General features: G+C 49.9%; 1 protein-coding gene across 1 annotated transcript; it reads right to left on the reverse strand.

Moving 5' to 3' along the window:
• Positions 1–978: 978 nt before the first annotated feature.
• Positions 979–21922, reverse strand: ASB1 (ankyrin repeat and SOCS box containing 1). The gene is made up of 5 exons (XM_068544116.1): positions 21841–21922; positions 17856–17997; positions 15460–15762; positions 8076–8461; positions 979–6885 (listed from the first exon to the last, which is right to left on the reverse strand). The coding sequence occupies exons 1-5, from the start codon at positions 21878–21880 to the stop codon at positions 6680–6682; spliced, it is 1077 nt and encodes a 358-aa protein (XP_068400217.1). The 5' UTR covers positions 21881–21922; the 3' UTR covers positions 979–6679.
• Between the last annotated feature and the right edge of the window lie 1675 nt (positions 21923–23597).

The raw sequence follows: 23597 nt of genomic DNA on the forward strand, positions 1-23597 counted from the left end.
TTCTCCCCAGCATTCTGAAATTCCACAGTGATGTGCCGTGGCTGGTCACCAGCCGTGGTCAGTACTTGGCCAGTCCTTGTAATTTGGAAACACAGCCTTCATTCTCAGAATTTTCTTGAATTATTTACTGGAATCCACTGTTAGAAGTGTGTGATTTTCTTTGGCCACATTCAGTACTGGTATCTTTAGGTGTTTCCTTTTAGGCTGGTGAGATCTCTCAAGAAGTCTCTTTCTCCTTTATTTCCTGCCTGGAGGATACAGCCTGTTTCCTGAGCTGAGGATTTTACATACTGAAGGCCGATGTCTCGCCTCCCTCAGTCTCCCGCCGGGCTGGGGCAGGAACAACTGCCCAACTGTGTGGAGTGGAGAGTTGTAACTGCTTCTGAAACGGGCCTTCAGCCAGCCCTCCTGCTTTCACTCTTTCACATCCACTTCTAGAGGCACCTGGAACTGCCAATCCCAGAGCCTCTGGGAGCTTTGCAATAAAATCAGATTCTCAGATGCTCTCAATTCTTTTTTACAACGTTGTCTCCTCGGGTATTTCTAAGTCAGTTGCCATTCATCTGTTTTCTTGAGAGGTTCCAAAATTTTGTTGCTATTTATAGTCATCCTAGTGGATTTATGCCTTTTTAAAAAATTAAAATTCCCTGTAACTTCAATGGGATTTCAGGAAGGAGCTATGGTAAACGGCCACATCGAGCTGTAAGAAGTCTGGGAAATGAAGACCTATTCAGAGAATTGAAGTCTCCAGCTAGAACTGTGGGTCTGTTATCACAGATGGAGACAATGAAGGAAAACCAGCAATCTCTGCCACACAGATGCAGCTGGTTTTGAGGTAGACTGAAAGTGAGGCCATCTTTCAGTAGAGCAGGAGAAGTGTACACATGGGGGTAGGGGGTAGGGGATAGGGGGGCGGGAAATCAGTGTGAGGAACAAGGAAAACATCCGAAACAGCAAACAGAGAGACATGCCAGGGAGTCACTGAGAGATGAATAAATGCTTTATTTAGTTCATTCATTCCCAAAGCGTCACACCTCACCCTCCCACTTTCAAACTAAGTCACAAAGAACAGGGGCCCGCAGTCTCCACGACCTCCCCGCCCGACAGAGCACTGTAGGGACGGTGTCACCTGACTGAAAGCCACGCGTTATGGACACTTTTAGGGGTGCACTCTCTGCAAACTAGAAACCCCACCAGGTAAAGCAGGCTCACCCATCAGTTTAAACCTGTGCAGCATTTTGGGTGCCTCCCTAGAGCGCCGGGGTCCCCGAGCGCAGTTTAAAACTCCTGTGTTACATAAGCCCTTCTCTGCGAATCATTAGAAACTCTCCAGAGAGCCAGCTGCTTCCACCTGAAGTTCATGTACAAAGATTTCACATGGTCAGTTCTTCTATCCAATGAGATAAACAGTCCACAAAATTAAGGCATCTGGGGGGAATTGAAGGGGAATAAAGCATTTACTAAAGTTACAATAACGTATCAAAGATGTCCATTGTATTTCTGAAAGCTCTTAACCAGGCACAAGTGCAAAGAATAGTCATGGTCCCAGCTGCTGCGGGCAAGCACACAGTCATTACCAAAGGAGGAAGGAGAAACTGAGGGCTGATGGTCAGCATTCCCCGTGTGCAGGCACACGGGCCCCAGTGCGTGTCACACCTCACGTGCTCGACACCAAACAGAAGCAGCGGGAGCTGTGCAAACACCGCAGGGAGGAGCAGGGGCACTGCCGGCTAAATCACAGCAGCAAACTGATGTTATACACACAGGAGAGCCTTGCTCACAAATGCCACACTAAACTGCACGTATGCACACGCATACAGCACTTGGGAGAGATCTGAAATCCAAGCAACTTTAAAAAGAAAAGCTCCCCATGCATTCCAGACACTGAGCAATTACAAGTTAAGGCAACAGAAGTCACCCTTCCCCACGCCTCTCTTCTCCATCGGACTGTCTTCCTAGAATTCATAGCATATATTCCACACATCACTGCACTTCAAACTCTGCACGTCCCCCCCGTGGAATTCTCCTAGGACGTGATCCCACTAACCACTCATGTGTGCACTTCAGTTATTTTATTCCACATCAAGAGAGTCAGGTTGGGGGCGGGGGATGGAGGGAAGTGAGGCATAAGCGAGCGAGGGAGAGAGAGGTCATGTGGCCAAATGAGGCACTTCCAGGAGGGAGAGCCAAGCTGGCGGGGAATCCAGACCACTCGGGACTGGCCGCTGAGTGGCAGGCGGCTGAGAGGGGCACAAGCAGAAGCCGGCGGCCCCGGCGCCAGAAGGCCCACCACCAGCACCGTCGCCATCGCTCGGGGGTGCCTCAGGTGCGCAGGCCTGAGGTCAGGGGCAGCCTCGCTGACGAGGCCACGCGACCCTCCCGGGAGTGTCCCTCAGGGGATTCGGGAGGCCAGAGGCCCATCACCCCAGGGACGTTGCTCTGCCGTGGGCAGGACACAAGCACGCACTTCCTAACAGCTCACACAGTGACCTCAGAGCTTGTTCTTGGACTACCAGGCAGAGCAGACGCTGGGCTCTCCTTCCACCACGTACAGGCCGTTTCAAGGCTCCAAGAGAAATTCCTCGGCACATAAACATACACTGTAGCGAGACTGCGGGTCCCCGACGCTGGATTTCAGAGACAGGCAAACTCAAAAAGAAATTCTGTGCTTCGACAAAAGGGCAACCGACATTTTATTCTGCAACCAGGAGCATTTTAAAATAAAAATATTGCCCTCTAGTATCACCTTCATTACATAAGAGGACATTTTGTCACCCAAATTAGGAAGGACGTAATCTCAGAATAAAAGACAACCCTTTAAGTTGAATGAACTTGACTTCCTATATTATTTAACATGTGTCCTTGTACTTCCGACCTGCACAGGGGGCCTATGCCGTGGGCGCCGTGACTCTTGCTGCCCCCTGGGGCACAAGCCCAGCCGACCACCAAGATCTCAGGCTGTCCCAGCACCATCGTCCACTGAGAAGAGGGACCACGCTCACAAGGACAGCAGTGTACACGTCGCAGGGATGGCTTAAGTGCGAAGTGCTTTCACGTACATTCTCTCACGTGTCCTGCCAAAAGCTCCGTGGGAAAGGCACGGCCAGACCCGGCCCGTGTAAGAGAGCAGCCTCCCTGGGAACAGGACCTGCTCAAGGCCAGGCAGGAGGCAGCAAGCACAGGAGAGCGCTTCTCTCTAGGGCAGATTTTCCTTTGCTCAGCCTGACCTTGTCTGCATGTTCCTCTCTTTCTATTTATGCGTGAACCTTTTATTTGAAGAATCAATTCATGGAAGCAAGAGGAAAAAATTAAAATGATGGCCCTCAGGCCTGATAACAGAAACATATTCAACATCAGGAAACTACTAATTGTCCTTTCTTTTTTTAAAACTACCTGTTTAACAACAAGTGCATGTTGACTACAACTTATCAAATGTCAAACGAGAACATCAAAAACTAAGCATCACTGCCTTAAACCCTTTTCTGGAACAAGGTAGGGCATAAATAAGTAAATAAATACATAAATAGCGTAAGTAATACGAAAAGGCACAGATATGTATGACACTGATGGGCTCTGGAAATACACGCAGAAACGCCACCCAGGACGCCACAGCTGAACCCTCGGAGGCGTCAGCGCTGCCTCCACCACACCCCGCACTGCCCCCCCCGCCGCCTGTCCGCTGCAGCCAAGGCCCAGGCACGGGACTCTGTTCAGCGGCCGGCAGGCGCCCCAGCAGGGGCAACAGCAGGACACTCCCGGGACCAGGCTGGGGGGACCTCGGGCTCCTTCCCATTGGTCCATCATGCCCCTCCCTGCGGAGGGCTCTGGGGCTGCAGCTTCATCAAGTACCACCACGTTTCCTGGCCATGTGGGACTGGTGCCCCAGGGCTTAGAAACATGATTTTATAAAGTGCTCTGATGGAGACAGTTACTCTTGCCTATTGTGTATCCTGTCCCTGCCAACAAAAGAAAAAGGGAGCTTTAGCAAAGCGTCACTCAAAACAAGCAGGAATGGCCTTAAGTAGCGATCTACGTTATGTGCAGATTCAGGTTTGGCAGCTGTGAAATGTCAAACTAGAGCCTGAACCTCAAAGTTGCTGGGATTGTGAACAAAGCTCTAAAGGGTGGCTGCACAAAGAGAAAGCCAACCTGTCTCTGCAAAGGAAGAGCTGAGGCCCTGGCCCCTGCGGACCGGCCCTGAGCACAGCATGCTCGGGGGCCCCACTCCCCGGCTCAACCTCTCCCCAGTCCCACTGCCTCCCTGGCCAGCTCTGGGCCAGGCCCAACAATGAGCGGCGACTCAGTCCACTCCTTCCAGAGAGACCCCAGAAAAACGGTTCCATCCCCCAGAAACAAGCCCTGCACTCACTTCACCTGCAAAGGAGGCTGACGCCCGCTCCGCTGGTGCAGCCCCAGGGTCGCACCGGCATGGCTGGGACCCCCGCACTGGCAGCATTCCCAGATGCTGCTCTCCAGAAGGTCTGAGAACAGAGCCACCCTCCTACCCGGGGCCGGGCTGGGGAGGCTCTGTCCCTAACAGACCCCTGCAGAAAACACCCAGCAGGGCGAACCCAGAGTGACCTGAGAGCCTGCAGCATGGCTCACCCGCAGGGAATCCGAGCCAAAGGGCAGCTGCAAGAGCTTAAAAGTCAGGGGAGCTAACCACTCCTGATACTCCTCTCTCAGCCCGACCCAGGAGGCGACAAGCCAGTGCTGACACACCCCCAGCGACACGAAGCCCCCTCCAGTGGCCCAGTCCACCACTGGGTGGCTCGAGCCTCCATACAACCCTTCCCTAAACGCAGGCAGAGCCCCAGCTCCCCACAGCTCCTGGCCCAGCCGCAGCCCAGCTGTGGTGTGGTCCCACCACAAGGGCCACAGGAACACAGCTGATCCCCGGCCTGGGCTGAAGCCCGGCAGCGCTTGGCTCCGGCTGCAAAGGACCACATCGGCCACCCACCCACCGCAGCGCCTCTCCTCTCGGGAAGCCCCTCCTGACTGCCAGCTCTGAACACGACCAGCCAAGCGGGCTCCCCGTCCTGAGGGGCAGCACACAGCCCGGTCTCGGGCCTCAGAAGCCATCCAACGCTTACGCCTCGGCCACCGCTTGTAATGAGGTGAAGCCTCCAGCGGCTACGTCGTCCCCCCAAATCATCGATGACCGTTCTCCCCTCAGACCTCATACGTGCATATACAGGCCAGCCTGGCTTTCCAACACACCGTCCATCCGTGACACAGGAGGTGGGGTTCAGAATTCCACCCTCGAGCCACGGAAGACAAGGACCAGACACTGCCTGTCTGGTCGGTGAAGACACATAATGACACTAATAATTAAATAAACCCCTATCATTAGTTCGACTGTTACAAATTAGATTTCTCTTATTGCAGAAAATCCAAACACAGATTTGAAATCTGCCCGTTTCTAAACACTTCTAAAGGTCAGAATCACCATGGATCCACACAATGGCCCTGAGGCCTCAAATTACCAGATGTGATTTCCCTGGAAACAGCAGCACCTGGATGCTCTAGAGAGGCAGCCGCTGGCCCACCTGTGCCGACATGGCCGCACACCTGGCCGCGCAGCCCACGTGTGAGAGTGAGCCCTGCCCATAGCCGAGCCGCCCATCAGGTGACAAGCCAGCTCATTCCTCTTACTTCTCACCACCCCCAGCAGGCCAGGGGAAGACCTCTGACCTCACTGCTACCCCCTTTCTACGGTTCTAGGAGCAACTACCAAGACATTAGGTCCAAAAAAGTGAAGATCAATCAACCAAACACCAGATGTTTTGTCCACTGAACACAAAGCAACTGAAAGCTTAGAACCATCCAGAAGATGACTCAAGTTTCCACTTTCCGGTACGCGCAGGGACTAGAAAACAGCGCCACAGGCATCTTCTTCTTTTAGAACTGGCAGTGAATGCTGTTGGACGGTCCTTGGTCCGAATGTAGGCAGTCAATTACTGGCTATTTCAGCGTTGGCCTCCTAAAATCAATCAACTGTCTGGAAGCTCCCCAAAGTGAAATGGCAGAGAACTCATGAGACCTGTTGGCGTGATGCTAGGCACAGGTAGGTATCGGAACAGGTGCAGCGCTGCAGAACTCTGAGCGTTACCTAAAGAGGCTGTGAACAAATGCAGGTATTGACTCTGAGGCAGTAAAGCCAAACCATGTGGCCAGGAAACCATCCTTGAATGAAGACAATTAACATGACGCCTCCGCCACAAGGAGAGAACAGTGAAGCGGCAAGGAAAGGGGGTGCGTATGATAAATGTCACACGTCTACCCCAGGAGCAGGGAAAACAAACTAGTAAGTTCAGGAACTGCATCTCTGTACTTTTATACCAAGACTCCTTTTCATTTCGCATTAATCAAGCTATCAAGTTGAGAGGCAAACGCAGAAGCACAGTTCTGGAAAGTGCTAGTTCTCCCTACTGGGGATGTTAGCAGGCCTCCAACCTCAGCCTGAACTTGCTCACATTTCAAGGCCCATTTCATTTACTTCCAAAACAGAGATACTGAGGAAGAACAAAATTAAGTTTTGTACGAGCCTTTCGGCTGATACCGACCTAAGGACTGTCCGACGCCCCAGGCACCTGAGATGGAATACAATCCATGAGAACAAGGCTGAGTCCGCTTCACCAGCAGCCAGGTGGGATTTAGTCAGCAGCACAGGACGCGGTCACAGGGGCAAGAATCGGTGTCGACTTGCTCTGCAGATTGCTTCCTCCTCGCTGCAGTCAACCACTGCTCGTGAATTCTGCTCATAAAGTAGAAACTTTTTTATGGGGTCTGGCAGAGGCAGCGAGGGAATCAGATGGAGTCGGTATTTGCCAAGCGCTCTTCTCACGGCCACGCGGCACAGATTCAGCAAGGTCCTAGGGACACCTGGAACACGTGGGAAGAAAGGGAGAGACAGAGGGAGAGAGGTTAAATGCCTCTCCTAACCCTACAGACCAAAGGCTGGCTGTGAGGACAAGCGGAACCGCGCCAATGCTGGCTGCCCCTTCCCACCTCCGGAGGAGAGCAGGCTCTGGTGAGAAAGGTCCTGTCATCTGCTCAACTCTGTGGAATTCCCTAGACAGAGAAACAGAGCTGACCACTGCAAGCCCCAGCAGGTGTGAGAAACTGCCCTCTGCCCTCTGTCGGTCTCTGCTCTTGGTCCCTCCCAGAAGCTCCAAGGGGGTCTGAAGGGGACGGGCCGAGCAACACAGGAGGAGGGCAGGCTGACAATTTTGCTCTGGGTCAAAAAAGCCTCGCCGTGTCTCTGCCTGTGACACAGGCATGAACACAGGGAGCCTGACTCGTCAGTGTGGCTCCAGCTGGCCAGCAAGCAACTCTTTCGGGGAAGGCTCAACAGCAGCATGTTTTAATGACTGGTTTAAGGAAAGCCAATAACAAGAACACAACAAACAAAAGTTCTGCGAGAGGTAAGGGACTGGGGAAAAGGTGGTCACTCAGATGCCCTCAAGACCCAGACGGGAAAAGGGCAGGGTGTGGGCAGGTCAGAGGGCACACAGGGTCAACTTCTGAGTCCTGGAGAGAGAACGACAACAAGGACCAAGCCACGGATCAACTGCAAACTCCCTGGCCATCAACTTAATTCACTGGCAAAATCCTTCTTCATGAATAAGCAAACTGTAGACCTTATTCTAACAAAAATCATCCTTAGCACACAATGCAGAACAATGGTATTTGAGTGGAACTGAAGAAGGGGAAGTGAGGCGCGCTAGAGAAGGAAGGGCTTGCAATTTGTTGTAAAGCAAACACTTAAAAGCCATAAACACACCAGTGAAAGAATCTGGGATCACAAAGCAGGGCAAAGGGGTAAAGAGAACATAATTCTAGGAACTCTGAGAACATGCACTTTGATAGATTTCTTGGTATTAAATCTTAGTGTCTGGGAATTTAAAAGGAGAAGACCAATCTGGAAGACCATTCTAGAAAATTCCCAGTCCTCACTGAAGGTTTTGACCAAGTGCGTAGTTGGAGGCCGTTTTTTTTGTAAATTGCTACAACTTGGTCCATTCAATTGCCTTAAAGAGACTGCCAGTCAGAGTTCAACTAAGGCCACTTACTTCGGGCCTCTTTAAAGACCTGCAGAGCCTCAGGGTCCACCTTCCTTCTGCCTCTCGACTCTGGGCCCGAGGATTCCCACCGCACCAGGCTCAGGTTGGCCCCGAACTCCACAAGCAGGCTGACGAAGGCCGCCTCACAGCCGTGGCGCAGCACGGCATCCATGACGCAGCCGGGGGAGCCCCTGGAGAGGCCCTGCGTATTGACAGGACCGTTGCAGTTGAAGTCCGGGTTTGCCCCAGCCTGCAGGAGCAGCTTGAAGCACTGGAGGTTGTGGTAGGCGGCGCTGATGTACAGGGGGCAGACCACCAAGGAGGTGAGCCGCCGGGAGAAAGGGGGCTGGACGTCAGGAGTCAGGTGGTGGTTGACATCGACGTCGGCCCCGTACCTGCAGGGTAGACACACGGACAGTGAGACCTCACAGCGGGCCAACCGCAGCCAACGCATCCCCACGGCACCCGGCGGAGACGGGCCCGAACTCCAGGAGCACCGGGAGCACCGGAGAGGCCCCCAGTCACAGTGGTCCCGTGACCACCAGCAGGTACCACGGTAGTTAGGAACCTTGGAATCCACTCACGCAAAACAACTCGTAAGGGAGTTCTTCCAAACCTTTGAAGATCCAACAATCCCATGGCTATTTTAACTGTTTCAAAGCAAAGAAAAAGAAGGAAAACTTCCAAATTCAGCTTATGAAATTAACAAAACAATAATCTCCAAACCTGACAAAGGCCACACCATAAACAAAAACTACCAACTAACTGCACTTAGGAATATCAACTTAACAACCTCCAATAAAATGTTAGCAAAGAGAATCTAAAAACATTAAGAAAGCAACATACAACGACCTCATGGGGGTTATTCCAGGGGTAGTTCTTAAATTAGAAACTCTATTAACATAATCCATCATATTCATAGAACTAAGGGGAAAATCCATGATTATCTCCATAGATGCAAAAAAAAAAGGCATATAACAAAACTCAACACTTAAGCATGTTTCAAAACACTTAGTAAAAAAAGAAAGTAATGGATATTTCTTTAACATGATAAAACGTATTTCCTCAACCCAGAAGTCAGCCTCTCGCCTAGCAGGGAAACACACGCAGCAGCTCTGCCAGGAACAAGGCACACAGTCCCACTTTCTAGCCCACTAGTTTTAAAGACTTTTTTTTTTTTTTTTAAGTACTAGTGCAATTAGACAAGAGAAAGCAATTAGCTGACTAAAATTGGAAAGGAAGAGGTAAAACTTTCCCTATTTACAGAGGATATAACTGTCTGGAAAGCCTTAAATAATTAATGAAAATGAAGTTAACAAGCAATGAGAGAACTTATTAAAGTAGCAAGTTTTAAACCAACAGACTTCTATATACAAACAAAAACAAGTTGAAAGATAAAATGAAAAAGACCTCATTTCTGATAGCAAAATAAATTTTAAAGTGAGATATCTAAGCATAAACTTAACAGTATATGTCCAAAATTTGCATGAGGAAAATTATAAACTACTACTGCAAGTCACATAAGTAGACCTAAGGAAATAGAAAGACATACCATAGTCTTAGATAAGAAGACTCAATATCATTAAGATGTCATTTTCCCTAAGTTTATTATATAAATGAAAATACTCTCCCCAGAACTAAATAAGTTGACTATAAATGTAAATACATAAAAATAACATCCCTGGAGTTACATAAATTGATTATAAAGTTGATTTGGAAGATCAGGAAAAGATATAAAAACAAAGCTTTTTTAACATAAGTAAAGTAAAACAATACGTGACAAATTGGGGGAAATGTTACAAAGGGTTGACATCCTTAATATATAAAGACCTTCTAAAAGGAAAAGATCAACAGCTCTATAGATAAATGAGCCAGAGATGGATACAGACAAGTGCCAACAGCTCTCAACCAGATGAAAAGATGCTCAGCCTCACTCATAACAGAAATGCAAATTAAAACTACTCGGAGACACCACTTCTCCCCTATCAGATTGGGAAAAATCCAAAAACTTATTGACCGAGCTTTAAAGAAAAAGGAAGTCTTATTCATCGCTGGGGGCCAGGCATAATGGAGCAATCCCTGTAGAGGGAAATCTGGTGATAGCTGGCAAACTTACCCATGCATGTACCCTCTGACTCACCAATCACAACTCCTGGAATCTAGTCCCAAGACACATTTGCAAACCTCTGAAAAGATGCATACACAAGGCAATTCATTAAAACAGTACCCGTAATGGCCAAAGGCAGGAAACGAGTCACAGGTTCGTCAAGAGGGACTGGCCCATGCACAGAAAGGAGCACTGTACCATCTGAAAAGGAATGAGGAGCAGGGCTAAGGACTGCCCTGCAGTGACCTCCAGGACACCCTGATAAGTGAGAAAAGCAGGACGATGAACGTGAAGTACACTACTGTTTATCCTGGGGGGGGAGGCTGCAACACCAATGTGTACATGACACACACCTAGACACATACACATATCTGCCTATTTTTTAATGATGGAAGGATTAAACCACAAAACCTTTTAAATGGTCATCTATAGGGCAGGGATGAAGCAGATGAGGATAGAAGCTAGACTGCTTTTAATATACTTTGTTTTATAGATTTGACTTTGGAACCATGTAAATACATACTGTAAAAAATTAAACAGCGGGGCTTCCCTGGTGGCGCAGTGGTTGAGAATCTGCCTGCTAATGCAGGGGACACGGGTTCGAGCCCTGGTCTGGGAAGATCCCACATGCCGCGGAGCAACTAGGCCCGTGAGCCACAATTACTGAGCCTGCGCGTCTGGAGCCTGTGCTCCGCAACAAGAGAGGCCACGATAATGAGAGGCCCGCGCACCGCGATGAAGAGTGGCCCCCACTTGCCGCAACTAGAGAAAGCCCTCGCACAGAAACGAAGACCCAACACAGCCAAAAATAAATAAATTTTTAAAAAAATTAAACAGCAATCCTTAAAAATTGCAAGCAAAAAGAAATACTTTAACCCAACTGTGTACCCAGTTGGCGCCATCATGTCCTGCCCGCCAGGGTGGCTCTTCTTTTCAGGCACACTGAACACCCAGAGCAGCCGGACCAGTCCCAGCATCAGATTCACCGAGAAGGACCTCGGGCAGGCAGCACAGCGAGGCAGCCTCGCGCAGCCGCCAGAGGTGGGGGCACTCACGACGGTCCCCGAGCTGACCCGCATGGCTGCCAGGAGCCCTCCTCTCCTGACTCCCAGAGACAGCCCAGATGTGCGGATGCATCTCACACAGGCCGATGCAGGGGCCGCCTGACCCGGAAGCCTCCTTCTCCACCAGAGCCAATCTCTAAACGACTCTACAGGCAGAGCCTTCAGGATCCCCTCAAGGGACCTGCCCTCGTCCTTGCACCCAAGGACGCCCAAATACATGGCTTTCTATGGGGCATTTAGGGTTCGCCCAGGCCAAGCACAAACTACCAACTGGGTCATTTTACACTAAGCGGGGGCCGCTGACTACAGCAGGGAGGGTGGCCTGCTCAAGCTGTTGGAGTCCTGGCCGAGTGAAGAGGGTGCCTGCTAAGGAGGCTGCCTTGCAAGGGTGCTAGAGCCCACAGCGGGGGAGGAGGCATGTGTAGGAGGGGCAGCAGCGTAGGAGACTGGTTCAATACGGGGGACTGGCAAAATAAGCTAACATGTTAAAGGTAAGGGAACCAGGTCTCTCAATGTTGCAAAAGAATAATAAATTTAGAAAGGGAAAAAAGTAGGATGGACCCTGTGGTGCTGGATTGGATTAGAGGCATCAGGGTGAACTCTTTAACTGTCAATGTATAACAGATACAGAAATGTAGACAGAAACATTTTAAGTAACCTTAGCTCTGTCCAGTAGGAGAGCCTGAAAACAGTGACACCCCATAAGCAATAAGTACTCCTAGTGTCCACATCTTGCCTTTTAAACAGCATTCGCTACAAAAAGAAACCAGGATTCCTTGGAGAAATGACTAATTCCAGGGATGGATCAGGCAAAGTACACAAGAGCCTAGAATAATTGTAACTCCACAGGAAACCATGAGTCTAACATAAATAAATGAATAAATTAAAAATCTGATGAGGAATAGGATATATACATGGTTCCAAAGTACCTAGCCACAAAAATACTTTTTAATTACAGAGGGAAAAAGAGGAGCTTTACAATGGAAAAAGCTGGCAGACACCACCTTAATCCAAAGATGAAAGTGAACATCAGCAGTATTGGGACCAACTGAAAACATGTGCAACCTGAGAGGATGTAATGAGAAGAGCACAGCCTCACTTCTGTGAGACTGCTGCCCAAAAGGCGTTACCCAACTCTACCGTGAGTAAACATCAGACAGCCAGCACCTGTGTACTGGAGCTTCCATTGCCCCAGACAGTCCTGCAATGCCTCACAAATTTTGTCATCACATATTTCATCTGAATTAGGAAATGACAAAACGTACGAAGTAATGATGATGGGGCCTGACACGCAGGGGTCCAGGGCGGAGGGAAGAGCATCGTTTTCCATGCCTTAATAAAAATAGCTGGCCAACACTCAGCCAGCAATCATGGTTTATCACCCGTCTCTTCAGCACTATTTCAAGCATCCAAAGGAACTTCCCCCTAGAAGTGACACTGCTGCCTGTCAGCAGCACAGAGCTGAGGAAGAGAAAGGACAGCGCACAGACCAATGAGCTCACGTGACGACCTGCTTCCCACTGATGCCGTGCAGCACCATCAGCCACTACAATGCAACTATCACCCAGTGTCCTCCAAGATACCCTAGGAGTGACAAGAGAAACACTCTAAAACACGCACCAAACCAAGCAGAAACTGGTATTTCATTTCATACACTCAACAATTAAGAGAACTAGATTTCAAGCAGTGATATTGTTTTTCCTCCTTATTCTTACGGATATGTCTTCTAGAATGTTTGTAATTTTGGGCAATATGACAATCTGGTATTAGCTGAGCTGTGGCAAAGACAGTCGTTCATCCACTCATAAAAATATACTGGATGGGATCCAGTTAATTTTAATCCTGAATATTTTCCAAAATTCCCCTACTGCTTTTAATATCACTGGCAAGGAACCACCAGGACGACTCAATAAATCAGTATAACTTTTGCACATACAGAAATACCACTCCTTACCTTTTTAAAAAAACATCAGTAATATATATCAAGGAAAATGAGAAGTAACAAAATGGAGGTTACTTGCAGAGGGACACCAAATCACAACAGTGACAGAAGAGAGCCCTACTTATGAGGGACAATGACACAGGGAAGGCAGGAGTTGTGTTTAGATTGTATTATCTGTTCAGTAACTTAACCCCATTTTCCAAAAGTCAATTATCTGGTAATTTAGAATCCAGAAAACTTTTCAATAGAATAATATATGCTCTTGGTACCTCACTGTAAAAGTAATGTCCTGTGCTCCAGCAGGGCAGCAAAATGTCTTAATAACGTTTCCTCAAGAAGGGCACCTGTAAATATATCTGAAAGTCAAGTCTGCAGTTAATTCAAAGCAGTTGTGCATCATGAATTGACTGAAACGCCCTATGGGATTTCTGGAACCAAGATGAAATTTCATGGATTGATCCTACTGAAAAACATTTCCAAATTAATGACTTACATTCTCCAAGATGCAAAGATACAGGACTGAGGTGGTTTAGATTATCAGGCTAGAAATCTTTCAAAAGAAGGGGAAAAAAGCATCATCACGTCTTTATCACCCTCCAGTATAACCACCATATCACCCTCAATTATCTTTCCAAAAGTCAATTCCATAGCCATTTAATATATAAATCCTTTTGATATAATAAATATATTCTCAGTACCTAATTTAAAAAACCATGTCCTGCACTGGGCGAGGGGGACGCCAGGTCCCTGCTCCTCAGAACACCCCCAATGCAGCCCGTAACAATGCTGTAACCCTCTCCTGTAACACTTTCCCACACCGACAACCGGCTACCTGAACTGCACTCAGTCCAGCCACAGAACAAACGGCCTCCAGAGCCGGTGGGGGTGGCGGGGGCCGGTGGGTGCTGGGCAGGGAAGCATCTTTGGTAGAAAGAAGTCACTGGAGACATGAGACTGAAAATGCAATCTGGCTCAAATTTTTAAAAAGGTTAACCGTTAGTACAATTAAAATAAGACCAGAAACCGTCTAAAACCACAGAAAGGGAAAGCAAAGAAAACACAGATCATGGAAAAAAGATATAAAATAAAGGTACAGTTAAGACACAGAAAGACAACACTAATAGACCTAACATCAGCTATGGTAACAATGTTAACTGTACTAAAAAACAAAGAATCCCTTTATCCTACAAAAGCTTCTTGCTTTTCACCCCATTTTGCAGTTCTCGGAGACTATCCACTTCCTGAAGTGTGAAATAAAAGTTCATTTGCATCACCTAAAAAAACAAAAGAATCCCAGTCAAACAGTAAAAGTGAGCTCACAAAGAATTACTTAAACCCACTAAGATTAAAACTAAAAGTTACAGAATGCTACATAAATGAGCCCGCAATGAAACCAATGCTTTCCTTTTGTTTTGATAAAGGGCACAATCCATAAGCAAGAACTTTCATGAGCCCAATGAGCATCAAAATATGGTAAGCAAAATTATTAGAAATACAAGGGGAAACTGACAAATCACAATAGTAATTACAGACTAATAGACTTCTCTGAATGTGGGGCAGATCAAATGGTTAAAGATGTAAAAAAAAAAGAGAGAGGGAGTCTGAATAACATAACTGAGGCTGTCATCTTGTACTATACAAATAAAACCCTGTGGTTATATACTTTGTTACAAGTATCCGCAACAACGTAGCTGGATATTAAAAAAAATAATTTTAAAAAAGCCCAAAGAATCTTCAAAATGGAAATTATATGGTCTGTGTTATCTGAGCACAATACAATAAAACTGGAAGTTCACAAAAGTTTTTATTAAAACTTTCTCCTCCATAACTATAAGAACAAAGAGGAAATCAACTTCGATTATACTGATTCAAAAAATGAGAAAAAGCTTAGCAGACACAGCCAAAGCTATAGGCAAAGGTAAATTAATAACCTTGAAAGTTTACATTATTAATCAAGAAAAAAATGAATAAGCATGCAACTCAAAAAGTTAGGGAAAAAATTAAGTAAAATTAAGGAAAATGGGAAAAAATAAAGATAAAAATAGAAATTAATCAGTAAGTAAAAAAAATAAGAAAACTGATAAGGCTAAGAAGCAGCTCTTTAGAAAGACTAACAAAACAGACAAATCCTCTAACAAGTCTAACTGGAGAGAGAGGAAAAAAAAAGGCAAATACAGAACACAAGAAACGAGCATGGGGCTGCGAGAATCCGCCGACGCGGCCACGCTCCCCGTGGCGGCCATCGCAGGGCAATGGGGGCCCAGCCCCTGTGGTACTGACCTGATGAGGGCCTTCAGGATGTCTGCCCTGCCCACCCGGGAGGCGTGGTAGACAGGGGTGCTGCGGTGGTGCCGGCTTCCATTGGGGTCGGCGCCGGCTTCCAGAAGGATCTGGGCGCTCTCCAGGTGCCCGTTCACCACGGCCACGTACAGGGCCGTCTGTCCCTTCACGTCCACCAGGTCCACCTCAGCCCCCTTCCGGATCAGGAAGTCCACGCAGTTCCCGTGGCCTGCGGTGGCCGCGATGCGCAGTGGTGTGCAGGGCAGCCAGCCACAGCACCACACAGACTTCTCGTTGATGCGGCTGAGAGAGAGCACAGGGAGCCAGGCTGGGAGGGGCGCTGGGAGACCGGCCAGCCGCCCCACCTCCTCTCGGGCGGGACCCGGAGACAGGGAGCAGGAGGGCAGCCTTCGCTTTAATGATGCTTCCAGGTGCTCTGCTTCATGAAATGCTTTCACGTACCCACCCTGCTGGGTCCACGCCTGAGGCAAGACAGGCAATAAATTAAGAGCCCAGTTCTACGTATGAGGAAATGCGAGGCGCAGGTAAGACTGTTGAGCACTAGAGCTAAGATCTCCAGTTTCCTGACTCGCGGTCCAAAGCTCTTTGCTCCACAAAGGGGAGAAGGGCCTGCCCAGGAGGCAGCGCAGGATGGAGGACAGCATACCTGCTCGGGACCTGGCTCAGGGCCCCGAGGCCCCTCTTCACCAGCTACCACCTGTGAAGGCCTGAGGCTGGACCGCTCTCTGGGCCTCGGTATCCTCACCGGGGCTAGGTGACCACTGTGGTCCCTCTACCTCTGACACAGCACAAATGAGAGCCTGCAGGAATCACCACACTCCTGGCCAGCAGCAGCAGAAGGAAACCGTCCAGGCTCAGCCCTCATTGCAAGTGACACTCAGACCACGACTCCCCATCAAGCGATGCCAGGGTCATGCGGTGCACGGACCCATCACGTCACCAGCTGAGGCTCTTCACCTCAAGCTCCCAGCGCAGCTCTGAACAAAGCTGAGGAATACAGATCACTAAGGCAGTGACCCAGAGACATGCAGCAGGTCAGGGCTCCTCCCTCAGCTGCTTACAGCTTCCACTAGCCAAGGAGGCCAAGCAACGCTCCAAGGACTCATCACCAAAGTACACAGCAACAGAAAAATATCGTCAGGAAACCAGAGATTCACTGAACCCGAGTGAAAGACAGAAAAACGGTACTTGAAGAAGCAATATGAACATACTTGGTCTATTTTAGTAGCTTAACTCTACTCTATTCTACTGTTACATCTGCAAATTTAAGGTTTTCTTTGGACTTGAGTCATTCATGTTAAATATTCATGTGCAATCCACCTAATTTCTCTTTATGACGATCCTTTCTGGCAATTTGGAGCTTTTTTATTTTTAACACGAACATCTGTTCTAATGAAATAATGCTAAGACATTAGAAGGGAAACAAGAAAGAAACTTATTCTTGTATTGTTAGAAATCCTTCTCTTGGGAACTGTCCACGAAAAGTGGTATAAGTTTCAGTATCAATACACAGGCATTTCTTCTATCAACTCACTGCCATCCTAGCCCTGATGGGGAAACAGAAACACAGAAAGAGCCTGAAGGAGTTTCTGGTTGCAGGCTGAGTTTCAAGTCTACCTGAGACTCGAATCTTAGACACACGGAGAACAGGCAGAGTCTCTGTGCTCCCCGGGTGTCTCGAGTGGGGAAAAGTAACAGCAAGACTCCGATGCCATGAGGGGCTTGAGCCGGTCTGGAGGAGCTTGCAGGATGTGGCAAGGCAACAGGCAGGGCGCTACCAACAAAAGGAGCATGTCCCTGGGTAATGAGACAGCTGGCCAGAGGCTGAGCCCCAGGCCCTGGAGGCAGATGACTGAGGCCCTGAGAAGCCAGAGGAGAGAGCATCAGGAACGCTGTACAGGTTTGGTCCATCAGGAAGTCCGGACCCAAAGGGGGATAACGATGCAATAATTAAGGAAGGAGAATTTATGCATGCGCCTTAGGATAAAGAGCCAGAAGAAAAAAAAAAAAAGAGCCAGAAGAGACTCGCAAGGGAGCAGGGCCGCTGTTGAAGACAGTAACGACGCTGTCGTCAAGGGTAATGTCAGGGAAGCTGACGCCCAGAGAGCACCAGAAGTTGCTGGAAAATATAAAGGTCAGTGACAGAACTGGACTTGAACTCAGGTCTCTCTGTCCTTGCCATCAGGGTGTCGCCTACAAGTCTGACCACCCTTCCGTCAGTCCCCTCTTTTCCCATCCTCCGAAAGTGGAAACGCTCAGGGTCTCCACCTGCAAATCGGAGACCGCTGTGCCTCCCTCACAGCACCCGAGCCTTAGCTTCGTGCAGACCCACAGGCCAAGCCCTGGGCAGCCCCCGGGCGGGCAGCCGCGCTCACCTCCGGTAGCTCTCCTCCTGCAGCAGGCTCCGGAGGGTCTGGAGGTCCCCCACGTAGGCTGCATCGTGGAGCCTCGTGTCCTCACAGTGCTCCAGCGGGTGGTCACAAAACTGCTCCCTCAGCCACTCCTTCAGATTCGGACCTGCACTGAAGAGAGGGGCGCCTGTCAGCTCAGGGCAGCCTTGCCAGTGCCAACCGTGAGGGGCCGCCCTCGGCCGCCAGCCCTGCCTCTCCCCCACACGGGTGCTCTCCAACTCTCAAGAACACATCATTCCCCTGCTCCAGAAACTCCCAGAGCCAGAAAAATGTAGAAAGTTTCCCTTAATGAAGCTAGCACACTCCTGACACCAAACCTGGCAAGGTTTTAAAACTTTGATGGGGTGGGCGATAATAAGCCAAAACTCCTTAAGGATAGAGAAGATCCTAAATAAAATATTAACAAAGTGAAATTTAAAATATGTATCAAAAAAGTCACCACAAAATTACTCTAATTTATTCCAAGAATGTCTTAGTATTGGTAAAAACCATATAATCAGCTGCTACGTTACAAAAGGACACCTGACTTTGGCAAAACTCAATAGCCAGAAAAACACTGCTGCTTGTAACCTAAATGACTCTGTCATGTGATCTGGGCAATGGCCTCGCCACACGGGAGTCCCCGTGAGTGACACATCTGACGGTAACCTAAGATGGGTGTACTTTTCTGAATATAAGCTGCACCGCAGTAAAAAGGAAAAATTTTAAATACATGCATACGAATAGAAAGCCAGCCCTATATAATGAAGATAGAAAACAGAAAAACAATAAAGACTAGAATAAATGGTGAAAACCATACCATGTACTTGAGTGAGCGTCAATGCTAGGAAAATTTTAAGTGATACCAAATAAATTAAGAGGCTTAACAAATCTCTTTGGGGTTTTTATATGAGATGTGACAAAAATCTTCTAGAAGTTTATTTGGAAATAAAAATAAGAATCACTTTTTGTTTTTTTTAGTATGTATGAGAAGAGATCTACCCTACTAGATAATAGAAATTATCTCTCATCAGAATAAAAAGATAAATAAATCAAACAACCAACTGCTCAGAAAACAGCTTAGTATAAAAAACTTGGTATGTGAGAAATGGGCAACAAAATCAGTGAGGAATGGGAGGAGTAGTTGCTATAAACTGAATGTTTGTGTCCCCCAAAATGTCCTGCCAAATAATATGCTGGGAGTCCTAACCCCCAAGGTGATTAGTAAGAGGTAGGACCTTTAGTAGGTAGGACCTTTAGATCATGAGGGTGGAGCCCTCATGAATGGGATTAGTGCCCTTATAAAAGAGACCCCGGAGAGCTCCCTCACCCCTTCTACCACGTGAGGACACAGTGAGAAGACAACCGCCTAGGAACCAGGAAGCAGGCCCTCACCAGACATCAAATCTGCCAGTGCCTTAGTCTTGGACTTTCCAACCACACAGCTGTGAGAAATAAATTTCTGTTGTTTATAAGCCGTCCAGTCTATTCTGTTATTACATCCTGAAAGGACTAGAACAAGTACCGCTGATCACTGAACAACGCAGGTTTCATCTGCAGGGGTCCACTTATATGTAGATATTTTCAACAGTAAATAGCACAATACTGCACGATCTGTGGTTGGTTGAATCCACAGATGCCTAGGAACCTCAGATGCAAAGGACCGACTATAAGTTATATGCAGATCAACCCCCAAGTTATTCAATAGTCAACTGTAGTCAACAAATTTGTAGAATTAGATACCTATAGCTGACCCTTGAATAGCATGGTCTGAACTATGTGGGTCCACTCACACATGGATTTTTCTCAATAAATACATACTACACTACACAATCCGCAGTTGGCTGAATTCTTAGATGCAGAACCTCGAACATGGAGGGCCAACTGTAAAGTTTTATGGGGATTTTTGACTGTGCAGGGGTTTGGCAACCCCTACCCCCTGTGTTGTCAAGGGTCAACTGTAACTGAGTTCTTCACCTCACACTGGAGCCCAAAATATCTCTAGATAATTAAGAGCTTTATAAACATAACTGCACAGACAGGGGCATAAGGAAAGAGCATGAACTTAGACAGCCTTCATTCAAGTCCCCACCGTGCCAGCTGTCCTAGTGTGTGACCACGCACAGTTTAAAGCACGCCCTGCCACAGGTGGACTCTCTCCAATGCTGAAGTTGCTTTTTATATTCAAACCAAATCTCTTTTGAGTACCTACTGTATACAAGGCTGGGCCATAGTACAGCAGGGGTGATGCGTACGTTTCCTTACACTCCAGGATTTGATAGTTCAATGGCAGAGGTAAGACACAAAGGCCACAGGCAGGTAGGCAGAGCAGCGAGGGTTCACAAACGCATGGGTCACTCGAGCTCATGCCACAGCCAGACCTGCAGCAGACCAACAGGCAGGCATCAAGGACCCCCTGGGCCCCGTGCCAATCCTCCTTCGGTAGCTATCCTCCACTGTAGTTATCCCCCGGTTTCACTCCACAGGCTGAAAAAGTTCAAAGTAGGGGTAAGATTCAGAAGGTGTAAGGAGACTGACGAACTTCTGCTAAGTTCTCCTCTAGGCCTCCCTTTGCTGGCCTCTTTTTGACCCACTACCTGCCCAGCTCAACACAGCCTCCTCTTCCCCAGCTCCAGCTCCAAGATAACTTTGTTTGCATTTTTCTGATCAGCTTCTCCAATGACAACACAATTACTCGACACAGCACTTCAGCTTTAACTGTGGCCCCTCTACTCCCAGGCCTGCAACACCACACTAAACAGTAAAACAGCACCGCCTGGATACTGACAAGAGTGCCTCTGTGTAAGGCAGAGCCAGTCTTCCTGCCACAGGACTCTTCTCCACACTGGGAAGCAGCTGTCAGTCCTCTTCCCCCAAGTGAACACCTCTCAGTCCATCCCGCACTCTCACATGAAGTAACGTCCCAGACCCTAAGGTCCTGGCTGTCCCTGGGGTCAAAGTCAATACCAACCAAAGCCCAGGACGGAAGAGGCTTTGTTTGTATTTTTATTCACTGCAGTATCCCCAGCCCCAGCCAGGTCCAGCCAATAGCGGGTCCTCAATAAACCGTTTGTTGGATGAATGAATGGAAGGAGGGAGGGATGAAAGGCACTACTTGCACCCGTCTCCAAATCAACATTATATCTTAAATTTTGGCACATTTAAGAGTAATAAGCTCCTTAGTTTATTACTAACTAATAAATTCTTTGGAGGGTTCTCTCTCCAGAGACACAGATGAGCGTGTAAAGTCCAGAGCACATAGAAGCACTTGGTACCCGGGGCAAACTGAGACGACAGACAAGGAGGGAACCTCCCCCCACCCCCGACCCCGCAGGTTAAGAGGAAGCCTCTCCCGAAGGCGGGCAAACGCACTTCCCCGCAAATTCACATTTGTTTGGCAGGAATATTTCAAGGTGGAGACCCTCAGTCAGATGACTATTTTGCGCACGGGCCTTTCTAGCCGCCTAAACCAAACTATGGCCCGGCTGCCTCCTCTGCCGGTGGGCAAGGGCCCCTGGGCCTGCTGTGTCACTGACAGCTCGCAGGGGGTGGCGTTATCGCTGTCCCCGGCCTGTGCGGGGAGCGGGGCGGTTGTTGAGGGGGGCCGATGCCAGGATGGAGAGACGGCACCCGTCCTCCCGGGGGCTGACCTCTGGGGGCTCTCCCGACCGCTGCGCTCAGAGCTGGAGAGTGACCCACGTCCTCTCTTTACAGCTGGGGTCCTATCCAGCCCTAGAGGCCAGCCGGCTGACAGTTACGGTGCAAGCTCCACAGGAGGGGAAATCGGCGCGAGGGCTGCTCTCGCGAAGCCGGGCAGCCGGGTACCCCGCGAGCCGCGCTGACCGACCCCCGGCTGCGGGGCGCGGCTCCGTGGGCCCCGGCCGGCCGCGGGCCAACACGCAGGGCCCCGGCCCGGGCAGCCGCCCCGGCCCCCCGCCGCCCCGCGGCCCGGCGGCCGCGCGCACGTTACCTGCGGGCCCAGGTCCGGCCCGCCCGCCGCCCTCCGCCATGGGTGCCGGCCTTCGGCCCGTCGGCTGCCCGCCTCCCCCGCGGCCCCCGCCCGGAGCGCCCCCCGCAGACCGGAAGCTGCGCGACCGCGACCACTTCCGGCGCCTCGGGCTGTGGGCCGCGTCGGGGGCGCGGCTTCCGGCGGGCGCGCGCCTCCCTCTGGAGCTTCTGGCGCCTCTAGCAGGGCGCCAGGGCTTCCACCTCCCGCTTCGCTCCGGATGTGAGGACGGACGAGCGCCGGCGGCGGGCGCGCGCTGTCGGAGGCGCGTGCTCGGGGGTGCGGGCTGTCGGGGGCGCGCGCCGTCGGGCCCCACAGGAGCTGTGTTTCTCCACAGAAGAAGCAGAGGAGTCTGGGAAAACGCGCTCACCTGGGGGACGGAGCTAATTTGCATGTTCTGGGAACTCTGGTTGGTCGGGCCCGTCCCCGCCCCCACGGAAAGGGCGAGGCCTTCTGCCGGGCGGGTGTGGGCGGGGCCGCGGGAGGTTCGGGCCGGGGTTTGAATCCCACCCGAGCCGGGCTGCTGGGGCGTCCCCTGGGAGTGCCGGCTAAAGGAGGCCTGCGGCGGGCAGCGATGGCTCAGCGCCAGTGTGTCCCCGCGCGCTCAGCCGGGGGCCGGGAGCAGCCCCGGGAGAGCGTGGACGTGAAGGTGGGGGACTTCCAGCTCTGTTCCTTGCAACAGATTCAGTTGGAGGGGCACGGCACGGCTGGGCATGTATTACTGTGGCATTAGATGAATGCCCCCCTGAAATTCCTTCTATGAAGTCAGGGATCATGTCTATCAAATTACTATAGCCCAGTGCCTGACACAAAGCGTTTATTGAATAAGTTAGTGAGCAAAGGAATAACTTTTCTTGCCCACTCGCTTATTAAAATAATGTCGGACCATGTGTACTGAGTTTTGGTTTGTCAGCATGGATTCCTTAGGCTCCTTCCACGCTCCCCGCCGGTGGGGAGAAGGGTTCTGCAGGAGGAGGAGGAGGAAGTCTCCAGCAGGCGGGCGGGGAGGGGGGACTGAGGACAGGTGAAGAGCGGGTTCCGAGTTTTACAGGTGGAGAAAAGGAGCTCCAGCAAGGGACCGATGCGTGTGAGGCTGGAGACCCCCCAACAAGCGTGCGTGTGACCCGCGGGCCCGGCCTGTGTTGTAATCACAGGACCGGCCTGGCGTAGGCGGAGCCACGCGGAGGGGATTCGCATCCCCAGGAGGAGTGCTCAAGTGCAGTGGGTGGCACCACCTGGGCAGCAGGCCCTGCAGGGGTGTCTGTTGGGGGAAGGGAGCTTCCTGCAGCTCTGTTTGGGCTTGATAACAGCAGAGACCACCACTGGCAGGAAAGCCAGGAGTGACGTGCCCTCCAGGGAGCCAGGGGCTTGCCATGCCCACTGGCCCTCCACCAGACCTGCACCTCGGGGACACCTGGGAGCTTGAAAGACTCAGAAGCCTGGACCACCCAGGTGTCCATCGGCGATGAATGGGTGGGTAAACAGTGTAGTCTACCCATGCGGTGGGATGTCATTCAGCCTTAAAAGGGAAGGAAATTCTAACACATATGACAGCATGCGTGAACCTTAAGGACATCAAACTGAGTGAAAGAAGCCAGTCACCAAAAGGCGAATACTGTTTGATTCCACTCATGAGTTTCCTAGAGAAGTCAAAGTCATAGAGACAGAAAGTAGATGGTGGTGCCAGGGGCTGGGGGAGGGGGAGCGGGAAGCTGTTTAAT

The sequence above is a fragment of the Eschrichtius robustus genome, chromosome 5 (genome assembly GCF_028021215.1).
Source record: "Eschrichtius robustus isolate mEscRob2 chromosome 5, mEscRob2.pri, whole genome shotgun sequence".
NCBI lineage: Eukaryota > Metazoa > Chordata > Mammalia > Artiodactyla > Eschrichtiidae > Eschrichtius > Eschrichtius robustus.

Coding starts and splice junctions, on each gene's coding strand:
- ASB1 (XM_068544116.1), bottom strand. CDS start 21,880: ATGGCGGAGGGCGGCGGGCGGGCCGGACCTGGGCCCGCAG. Junction 17,998..21,840: donor GGCCGGACCTGGGCCCGCAG/GTAACGTGCGCG, acceptor TCTTCAGTGCAG/GTCCGAATCTGAAGGAGTGG. Junction 6,886..8,075: donor GGTCTTTAAAGAGGCCCGAA/GTAAGTGGCCTT, acceptor CACGTGTTCCAG/GTGTCCCTAGGACCTTGCTG.